The 10,321-nt window shown below is 41.0% G+C and overlaps 1 protein-coding gene across 4 annotated transcripts; it reads right to left on the bottom strand.

The window, feature by feature from the left end:
• Positions 1–2,094: 2,094 nt before the first annotated feature.
• Positions 2,095–10,289, bottom strand: LOC118689163 (cilia- and flagella- associated protein 210-like). 4 transcript variants are annotated; one of them, XR_004980570.2, is made up of 8 exons: positions 10,014–10,289; positions 9,097–9,253; positions 7,970–8,109; positions 7,483–7,675; positions 6,777–6,941; positions 5,975–6,081; positions 5,070–5,268; positions 2,095–2,521 (listed from the first exon to the last, which is right to left on the bottom strand). XR_004980570.2 is itself a non-coding variant. In XM_036387263.2 (7 exons), the coding sequence occupies exons 1-6, from the start codon at positions 10,109–10,111 to the stop codon at positions 5,980–5,982; spliced, it is 855 nt and encodes a 284-aa protein (XP_036243156.1). In that variant the 5' UTR covers positions 10,112–10,288; the 3' UTR covers positions 2,095–2,521; positions 5,975–5,979. The 4 variants fall into 4 exon arrangements, 1 of the variants encoding a protein (XP_036243156.1); XR_004980571.2 differs by having other exon boundaries at positions 5,070–5,236; XR_004980569.2 differs by having other exon boundaries at positions 5,070–6,081.
• Between the last annotated feature and the right edge of the window lie 32 nt (positions 10,290–10,321).

Raw genomic sequence — 10,321 nt, 5'->3', positions numbered from 1 at the left:
TAATTTTGTTTTGGTGTTTTGAAGGGGTTTTTTTTGCGTGGGGGGACATGGTTGGCCATACTTCCAGAGTCGATGTAATGAAAATGTAAAGAACTATTATGTACCTTCCCTTTGCTGAAAATTTTCACAGTGCAATATTTAACTAAATTATTAAAGAAAATGCATATCAAAAAGTCTGTGAACTGCATTTTGCAAAATTTGAATTTACTACAGGTCTGCAGTTGCCTAGCAGAAAACTTTAGCTTTCCATTTTGGTTTAGTCATACTTCTCACCCTTGAACAATTCATGTCATTATGACCACTGTTTCAACAAAACTTTGTTGTGTAAAGGCCAAAAGTAATGTTCACCTGTTTGTTTGATTTAAGTATCATATGAAATTATGTTTTCTGGTTCTAGTATGAAATCTCACAAAAGGATTAGCAGTAATAAAATATAAAAAAGGTGATGAGTGTAGATAGTAAAACTACATAAAAGTAAAGGTATATTTTGTGAAAATATTAATAAGTTAGTATCTTTCCTTAATCAGACAGTCATTGTTCAAATAAAACTAATAGGGCAGTTAGCATGCATAAGTTCAGAGGAGAAATCTTGAACTGCTGAATATGCATATAATTGGTTTTAAATTTATATTTGTACTCATGGAAGTTCTAAGACATTAAAAGGACTAAATAAGCTGAACTAATGCAGCACCCTGATTTTGAATTTAAATTTTGCAATATGTAAAGCACTTTTGGAAACTTGCTATTTTGGCAGGAAGTTAGACATGGCTACATATCCCCATTATAAAAGGTAGTCTCTGTGTGGCATTAGCCATAGCTGCTATTGGAAAGAGTGATTGAAAGGATTGGAAAGAATTTCAGCATATTAAATTCTAAACAATAGTAAGAGGAGCTAGCTGATAACTGTGTTCTTTCAGCTAAAATAAGTATTAATTATACCAGCAGTATTGTGCATGTAGCATTTAGCAGAGTATTTTGTAATTAATCAGAGTCTTTTGAACATTTTGTAATTTATAGTTCGTAACAGGGAAGATTATTTAGTTGTAAGCTGAGAGAATGAATTCTTGATTTGAAATGTACAAGTTGTGTACCAAAGCACTTCTCAGAAATAAATGCTTTTTTTGCTTACTAGTGTATTCTATGTCTGCCACATGTGCTTCTTGCAGTCTTAGCATCTTCTGCATTTAGAGAAATAATCGTTTCTAAGTCATATTTGCAACCTGTGCTTGTAAATTCACAGGATATTTCAAGTTGGAAGGTTCCTACAAGAATCATCAGGTCAGCTCTTAGGTGAGTGGGCCATGCAGGATCAAACCCATGAGCTCAGCGTTATTAGCACCATGCTCTGACCAAGTGAGCTCATCTCAGGGTAAATGTGCTTGGCCAACCTCCAGCCTTCTGACATGCTGATACTTTGAGTACAGATTTACAAGGCAGAGTGATCTGATCTCAGGATATTACCTCCTCAGTTAAGCCAAGATCAGTAAATTTTTACTGAAGATGTGAAGTTAGATTTTTATTCCATGTTACATTAGATGATAGTGTCAAACAGTCGGTGCAATTAAGAATTTCTACAACAGAATGGCAAATGAGAGTCTATTATGTTTATATTGTAACATATAAAAATGCAGCTATGTAATGAAGCTGGCCTAGTGTCTAATTGCAAACTCTGCTTGTTGCCAACTATGGTCTTTTACTTGAAAAAAATACAAGTCTTTGTGTGTGTGTCTGAATGTGAAGCAGAACAGTTTTCACTACAGAAGAACTGTTTGTTCAGTCTCAACGTAAATGTAATGAACACAGCTTACAGTCAGTTTAGAACTGAGTGAAAAAGCAACTTTTAATCAAAAAGTCACCTACAGCAGCATCACAGCCTGGCTGGTTGGCAGCAGAGTGCTTAGGAGATGACAGGAAAGTGTTTTTCCCATTTCCTGTAGTCAGGGTAGCTGGAGTGCTAGATGCAGTCTTGTTGCAGACATCTCTCATAAAGGATTAAAAGACTCAGACAATGCCACAACTTCTCAAGATACTGTTTCTACCTTTCCTTGCATTCTCCAAAGTAAAAGTAAGTAGAAAACTGTCACCAAAAAAAGGTACAGTCAACATGGATTTTATTGTTACAGACAGATATATCCAATTCTATTTGTTGAGTAGGATTTTTTTTTTTTCAAGTCAAAACAGAAGGTTTTAGTTGAGCCTGGAGGCCCAGGCATATTCAAGGAGTACAGTACAGATGAACTGATAGTTTACCTTTGGTTGTTACCACTTGACTTTCTGAAAAGAATACTGCTTTGTTCCATAATAAAGTTAGACTAGTTCAAGTCCAGTTGCAAGCTATAGCACTTGTTTCTTGAGCTTGAGTTATAGGCAGGTTGTAGCAAATAGCATGTTTGTAACTTGGTCCACAGTTAGCTTCTGCTCTTAGGCACTGATTGGTTTTGCAGGCACACAGAACTTGGAAGGAGTTAGTGGCTAGCTTCTTACTCCTTTGTAGATGCTTCTGTAATGGTAAAATATGTTTCTGAAGAAAAAAGAAACAGTTTAAGTGTATAATTAGTAGTTTCTATTAATTGTATATGCACTGATAGATTGTAGCTGAAACTAATGCAGAAATACTTAATAAATTTTACCAAAGATCGTTCCAAACTTTGCCCTTGTGCATTGTGCCAGTTGTTGGATTTTTCTTGGTCTGCTCAGTAAAACACACTTCAGTACATGCTGCTTTTTCTTTCTAATCTTTGCTTATTTTCCTTTTACAAAGAAAAGGAGTCAGTCCAGATGCTACTTATTGTGGGGGGGTGTGTGTGCAATTACTATGTTATCAGTGTTGAATTTTCCTGGACCTGCAGTGCTGATGTTAAAGCCCTTCAGTACCCACCAGAACTGTTAATTTCTCTGGATAATGTATTGGAGCTGAGGCAATCCACAGAAAAACAAAGTGCTGTGCTGGTTTATACAAAATAGTGTCAGCAAGCAACAAAGAGCTCTGCTTTAAGACTGCTTACTAGAGACTGGTTTACCAGATCAGAGGACAGATTTGAACCATTCATGTATCACTTAAATATCTAGTAATAAAAAAGCCATGATATACCAAAACAAAAAGAAATTTAGGTTAAAATGGTGGGAGTGCAGTAGTATGAAAGCAGTGACTTCACACATTACAAGCCTAACAAAGCCTATACCACAACTTAGTCTAAACAGAAAAAAAATTAAGATAATTCCAAAGAAAATGTCTCATATGGTGTTCTCTAATCTCTCACCTTTACCTCCCTCTACCATCTTAGCCTTCACTGATTATGGGGATTTTTGTATGCTTTTTAGAGGTAGTGAATTTTCTGTCTCTCAAAAATACCCTCCAGAACAGGAAGATCAGTATCAGAAACAAGGATGCACTGCCAGAACAAGGAGGAAGATTACAGACTAGCTGCAGCACTCTTCCATTCAAGAGGTAACAGGAAGGCCTAAGTTAATAACAGACATTTGAAAGAATTTAGCTGTTAAAACAGTAAATTATTTGACCTCACATGACTAGGAACATGTTTCAAGGAAGCTTTGAAAAGATTTTTTTTCTTTTTCAGAAGTATAGAGCAAGTCTGTATTGGGATGTGAAAATGTTCATCCTTAAATGTCCCATGGTGCCAGCTCTTCTGTTCGTGGGCCGTTTGTTTCCAGGTATGTATCCTCTTCAAACTTCCTCAGAGCTAATTGGTAACAAAGACATGCAAAAAGAACTTGCACAGACCTAGTAAGTCCAACCTGGAACACTACCTAAGAGTAAAGAGCTGCACAGTTAGTTAATTCAAATTCCCTTAGGATATTAGGCATTTTAGAGAGCTGGTCTCTTCCGTTTGCCAGGTAGGAGTTGTATTAGATCCATGAGAACAGTACTTTTACATGTCCACCACCACACAGGTGTGAGCTGAAATACTGTTGGGAGAGTGCCATGTCAGACACTGGAGGCACACATGTTCAAAGTAAAGTTGCTGTTCTCTTCCCAGAATTGGATCACAAGTGTGGAAAAAATGCAGTTGGATTTAAGGTCTCAGTTTCAGTCCCTCTGAGGGGTTGCCTTGCATTTCTAAGGTCTTGGTCTTCAAATAAGGCTAATATCTATCATGACTCTCACCTGCTGCAATGTCCTGAAGCAGAACAATATCTGAGAAGATGCTTTTTTGAAGAAAACCAATAATTAGAGTTTACTAGTCAAATTATTTCTCAAGCATTTTCTGATTTGCTAGTTTTTAATTAAAACTTTATAGAATTCAGATTGGAGGAGACCATTAAGATCAAGTTCAGCTATTAACCCAGTATTGAAGTCCAACACTAGCTAATCCATGTCCCTAAGCACCATCTACATATCTAAATACCTTCAGGAAGGATGACTCCAGCTAATAATTACACAAGAGTGGCCCTAGGCATTAAATGAAGGTACCTCTCAATGAGTAGGTTCTTCCAGGTCAACAGTTTCTTTTTTCATCAGCTGCAGTTTATCTCCCTGTATTTTAATCTCCCTATCTTTAAATGGCAGCTGAGAAGGACTCTGGTGAGCAACTAGACCAGCCTCCTGCCTTACACAGGACACCTTTTACCAGCAACATTCCATCACCTCTGGCCCTTCTGATCTAGTGTCATCATACTATGCTTTGCAGAGGTTTTACAGAAAATTACTTATTAGAATTAGTTATCTAAAACAACATACGAAGTATGTGCATCTCAGAGTCAATAGAATAAATTGAGATCATGATTGCTGCTGGATTTTTTTCATGCTGCATTTAGGTAACTAAATGTATATTTAGCCAACATGCTTTAAAAATACACATAATTCCCACTTTATTCTAGGTGTACTGAAATGAAGAGTTGTTTTCTGGTACTGGAGTTTAATGGGTTTGATGGGTTGTCTGTTCAAAGTAAAAGGAGTAGAAGCCTGATGGAAGCAGGCTGTAGACTTCAAATGTAGATGTACGTGAACTGCAGAACAGGACATTTCTGGAAGCTGAGTAGGAAATGAGGCTGCAATCCACCTTGTTTCTTGCTGCTGTGGAAGTAGACTAAAAACCCATTGAACTCACCAATTGCATAGTAGTGAGCATGTGCAAATTTGCACTTAGGGATTCATTTGGAGCATTATCAAGCTCTGCAGGTTTCAGCACCACTCCTGCTGTAGTCAATACTTCTTTTAAGGCTCCAGCTTCTGCCATCAAAAGGCTTTTATAAAAGTTTCCATTCTTTCTGCTTGCTGAAAAAAAGCTTGATGTAATAAAATGAGCACTGGCTCAGAGAAAAGGGAAATAAATTTTTCATTAGTGAACAAAGGAAGAAAGTACGGAGGGACAATTTCACAAGTTAATTGCCACATCTCTTTTTGTAATATGTAATTTTCAAAATTAACTACTCCAAGATAATTGGAGAGAACTCTGCGTGACTTTTAGTTGATAGTGCAGCAATGTTAGTCTTTTACTTTAGATCTGAAGTGAGGTTTTGAAACAAGTCTTCATTATTTCTACTTATTGTGCTTTGTCTTACATTACAGAATAATGGGCCATGCTAATTGACATGGGTACAGAGTCAGTCAGCTCCACCCAGCCATGTTCTTCTATCCAAAAAGTGTGCAGCCGCCCAGACCACAGCAGGACTGACCAAGACAATAACAGTCTGTGCTGGCCCTGAGGAGAGTTCTTGGCCCTGCCCTCAGGCAGAGCTTTGAGGGCCAAAGCAGGCTTTAAAAGTCATGGCAAAAGACCAAGTGTTTTCTCAGTCCTGAGCAAGCTGGGGGCTCATATATGAGGCAGGAAGGCATTGCATCAACCATCTTTATCCACCCACACCCCAATTTTTACTGTTTTTAATACTGCAGATTATCCACTCCACCATTCTTGCAGTTGTTCTCAATAGGAAACCCACATCTTGTTCCTTCCTTTAATGTTTGCATAGAATAGAAGTTACATCCAGTAATGGCACTGATTCAGTTACTCACTGCCTTTATCTCCGAAATGCTCGATCCTGATGGAAAGCAGCCTCTCTCTGAGCATTGTAGTCCAAGTCTGCTTGCTTTTCCTGCTCTTTTCTTGCCTGCTTTTCAGCCTGATGAGAAAAGGGAATAACAAAGCTTAGTACTTTGTTCTCAACATCACCATCCTGTAGAGCTGAGAGAGGGTAAAAGCTTACAGAAGGTCTGTGGCATCCTTAGCTGAAACTTGGCACTTATCATCCCTCCCCACTTCTCTCTCCTGCCTTATCTCCCCAGAAAGGGTACATTGAATAGCTGAGTGAACATCAGCATTAGCTGCTGCTCTTTGGTGACCTGCCCAGAAGATACAAGAGGACAGCAGTGCATGGTTGAAAAAATGTCCTAATGGCACAGGATAGGATGTGATCTGTCATTGTTGATCTCTTATTACCAGCCCTCACAGTAATCCTCCCTGACTCATATGGGCCAAGTCCACCTGGAAGAGGTTTCTGTTCTACTGCTCCAAGAGGAGGCCCATAAACCTCTGAAATGTGTATCATGCATTGTCAAGTTTTCAGCAGTAACCTTCTCACTCCACAAACAAGCCTCTTGTGGCCCATAGATACAGTCAGTCACCTCTCAAACATCAGCAGCTCCAGTGCACACAGGTAAAAAACCAAACCAAACAAAATATGTACATCACACCCATAGCAAGCTTTCTCTCCCTCTCTCACCCCCCTCTTCTCTTCTGTCCAAGAGGTCTAGTACTATGGATATAGAAGTGTGCTTCTTTCTGAAGGGGCTGACAGTATACAGTTTTTCTATTTACCATTTGCTGGAGCTGAAATTTCTGTATTTCCATGTTTGCATCACGCTGTCTTTGTTTCTTGGCTTTTTCCATTTCCATGTAGACATCATTTTCTGTCATCCACTGATTACGATCCTTCTCATCCTCTTCTTTCTCCTGTCTCTCCTTTTTCTCTTTCAACTTCATCTGTAGTTCACAAAACACACAGGAGTTAACCAAGGAGCTGGCCTGCTAAGCTGGAAGTTGTATCTCCGTGCAGAAGCAGCCCTGAATCAGCGCTCCGATCAGCACGGTCAGTGTGGCTGGCCAGTGTCCAAGCCCAGGGTTTCAGCAGCCCTGGCAGAGGTGTGCCCAACACAGAAGGGGGAAAGGGAGAGGGGACTCCAGGAAAGGTGGCAGCAGACTTGCTGAAGCCTGCTGATACTTGGCACCAGAGTCACCAGCTGTGGATTGGGCCAGGCTCCTCAGCTGGAGTAAGCAGTGCAATTTGCACAAATTACAGAGCCTTCCCAGTCTAATTTTATTGAAGAGAGGATCACCATATATGCTGCCTGCACCCTTCTTGAGGATTTAGTTCTAAAATTCTAGATGATAAATGAAAAGCAACTGGTGAGAATGTGCATGTGTGTCTCACTCCAGACTGTGCTAGAAACTGGCATTTCCAAACACCATTCCTACGTACAAGTATATGACAGAAAGAGGAATAAGGACAGCCCCCGTTTCTTACCACAGTGACTCTGTTTTCTTCAATGGATTCAAGAGCAGCCTTTTTTTTCATTTCTTTCTCTTTATTTTTTATTTGGTACTCAACTTCTACCTCTGCAGCTCCTCTAGCAAGACGATCATCTTCAATCTTGAATTTCTCATTCATCTGTGCATTTAATTGTTCAAAAGCTTTGTCCTTGTCCTTCTCTGTCATCCTGCAGGAGAACATGAATTACTGTAACATCCCAGGACATCTGCTCAGATTACCAGAGGCAAGTGGTACCTATTGCTTCTAATAACACCAGCAATCCTACCTCCACCCCAACAGCACCAATAACTACTGGAACTGGTAGGCATTTTTTCTGCACTTTCTACTCCAAGTTTTAATTACAGAAAACTTGCTTGCATCAAAGTTCTGATCTCGATGATATAACAACTGAAAACACTGTTTGTCACAAAATGAAATTGCAAGTTTGAATCTTATCACTGAAAATTATCCCTGGACTCACCTGTTAGTCTCTGCATTTTTTTCTCTAGTCAGATCAGCCATCATTTCTTTTCCTTTAATATAAGCCCTAATCCGATCATCATCTTTGTCTTCTTTTTGTTTCTCTTCAGCTTTAAATATTTTCTGTTCAGCTACATATTCCTGTTTAAATGGAAAACGTTTATTTTCATGTAGAACTAGATTTTGGAAACATGAACTAAAAACAAATTCTAGCAAATACTTCAGGCTAGCCAGTAATAAGGAGTTTTTTACATCAGAAGTTCTTTACAGAAGATAGAAACCCAGGGATAAAAGAAAATTTTTATTATCTACTAATCACAAACCACAGCAAAAGTAAAATTAGTATGTGGTTGCAGTTCTGGGCTTATAGCATCTTTATATTCTCTCCTCTACATTCCCAGTGGCTCCAGCTATACTGTTCCCATCCTGTCTATCATTCATATGGTGCAGACTCTGAAGAGCTTGAACAGTAAGGCTGTAGACCATCAAAGTAAGGCATTTTGTAATGACTCAGAAGTGGCACTGTACCGCTTGGCAGTATGTATAGCTTTTTGTTGCACATACAAGGTTGGGGGGAAATGGGGGGAAATTTGTGTACTTGGGGTGAGGAGTATGCAAGGAAAAAACGCAAGTAGGGTTTTAGTGGAAATTCTCTCTTTTTACTCCCTCACATGGTAGTGAATCATCACAGTACCTCTACTTCAGTTTCCCTGCTCAAGCAGGTATTGGCAGGAAAACAGAACTCAGGTCATCGAGTTTATAAGATATTGTCATACTCAGGCTATTCCTTCTCCCTAACAAAGAAAAATGGACTTAAAACAGAGCAAGTACATGGAACCTAAATCCAGTTCTCAAGTAAAGGACAATCTCCTTGCTGACTCTTGCAGACTTTTCCATTGTAAACCAGTTAAAGCTCAGGTGCCTCATTAAAACTTCCAAGAGGTCTTTCTCAAAAGCACAGAGGAAAGACATGGCCTGCAACTGGCAGGGTAGCCATTTGATCCCAGGCTACTAAAGCTGTCATCAAACACCCTGTTACCCACAATACTGTTTATTTGTGGGCTGAGTCCAACCATCACAGTCAAGGTGAAATATGTATTTTGAACTGTCTGCTTTCCTACTACTTACATGATGCTGCCTCTGGAATTCAACTTTTTTCTCCTGATCCTTCTCTTTATCTCTCTGAATTTCCAGTTGGTACAATTGGCTTGATTGCTGTATTCGTTCCCCTTCTCTTCTCTTTTCCAGCTTAGCCAGATCTGCTTGATCCTTGTGCTCCTTTATTCTGAATCAGAAAAGGGAAGTGCATAAATGAGCTAGGGACAGCATGAAGTAATAATGAACAGATATAGATTATGCACATCTATAGGTACTTTAACAGTAAAAACCCTGGTACTTCAAAGTAAAATATCAGAGATGAAAACCAGAATAAGTTTCTATAAGCGAGAAACTGGCCAAAGCTCAGTTCCAGTCTGAGGGCACTAGAGAAGTCAATACTAGCAAAAGTGAACATGAACAGTGTATGGACTCAAATGTTAGATTGAATTGATTTGCCTGTTTCATTGTTATCCCGCTCCCTGTACAACCTCGGCCTTTTCCAGCAAGGAGCCTTCTAAGCAGTGCCACAGCACTGTGCAAGACATGGCCATGATGCCCATGCCAGCTGGAAGTGTGAAGGCTTCTAGGTAGAGGGAGAAGCAGCAACAGTGAGACAAGCCACTTGCTCTCGGTGCCAGAATTGAGCCAGTCTTGTTGGATGTGTTGGGATGGACATAACCCCTGACAGCAAGAGACCTTTCTGAAGCTGGAGAACAGAATTATAGAGGATGGGGAAAGGTCAGTCCGACCACGAGGTGAGGATGATTTAAAACCCTCGTTGAAAAGCAGTGAGTCACGGAGCCCCGGGCACGAAACGCGGGTTAGCGCCCAAGAGCCGCCCCTTTCGGCGGGCCGTGGCGCCGGGACCCGCCCGGGCCGGGCTTGCCACGGCGAGGTTTTAACCCAAACCCCCTCGCCCCGCTCCCGGGCCCCGCCGCCGGACTCACTGCGCCAGCTGCTCCTGGGCCACGGCGCGGCGGCTCAGGTAGCGGCCACGCTCCACCTCTGCCTCCTGCCGAACGGCGTCCGGCCCATCGCGGTCCATCGCCGGCCTTCTTCGCCGCCTCGTGCAGACGGAGCCTCTGCCGAAGGAGAAGCAGGGATCCTCACCGACGGCTCTGTTTCCGGGAAATGGGGACTCCCTCTCCCGGCCCGCTCAAAGGCGGTGGCCGCGGAAGCGTTCCGGCGCCGAGGCGGGAATGGCACCCGAGTGGGCGGCGGGCGCTGTGTCGCGATAGATGGAGCGGCACCGCGC

The sequence above is a fragment of the Molothrus ater genome, chromosome 7 (genome assembly GCF_012460135.2).
Source record: "Molothrus ater isolate BHLD 08-10-18 breed brown headed cowbird chromosome 7, BPBGC_Mater_1.1, whole genome shotgun sequence".
Lineage (NCBI taxonomy): Eukaryota > Metazoa > Chordata > Aves > Passeriformes > Icteridae > Molothrus > Molothrus ater.
This window is presented reverse-complemented; position numbering and strand designations above follow the sequence as displayed.

Bases quoted from the DNA above. Each gene is read 5' to 3' on its own strand.
- LOC118689163 (XM_036387263.2), bottom strand. From the start codon at position 10,111: ATGGACCGCGATGGGCCGGACGCCGTTCGGCAGGAGGCAGAGGTGGAG. The intron at 9,254-10,013 runs GTGAGTCCGGCG...TTTCTGATTCAG, and splicing joins GCCCAGGAGCAGCTGGCGCA to AATAAAGGAGCACAAGGATC. The intron at 8,110-9,096 runs GTAAGTAGTAGG...CCATTTAAACAG, and splicing joins AATTCCAGAGGCAGCATCAT to GAATATGTAGCTGAACAGAA.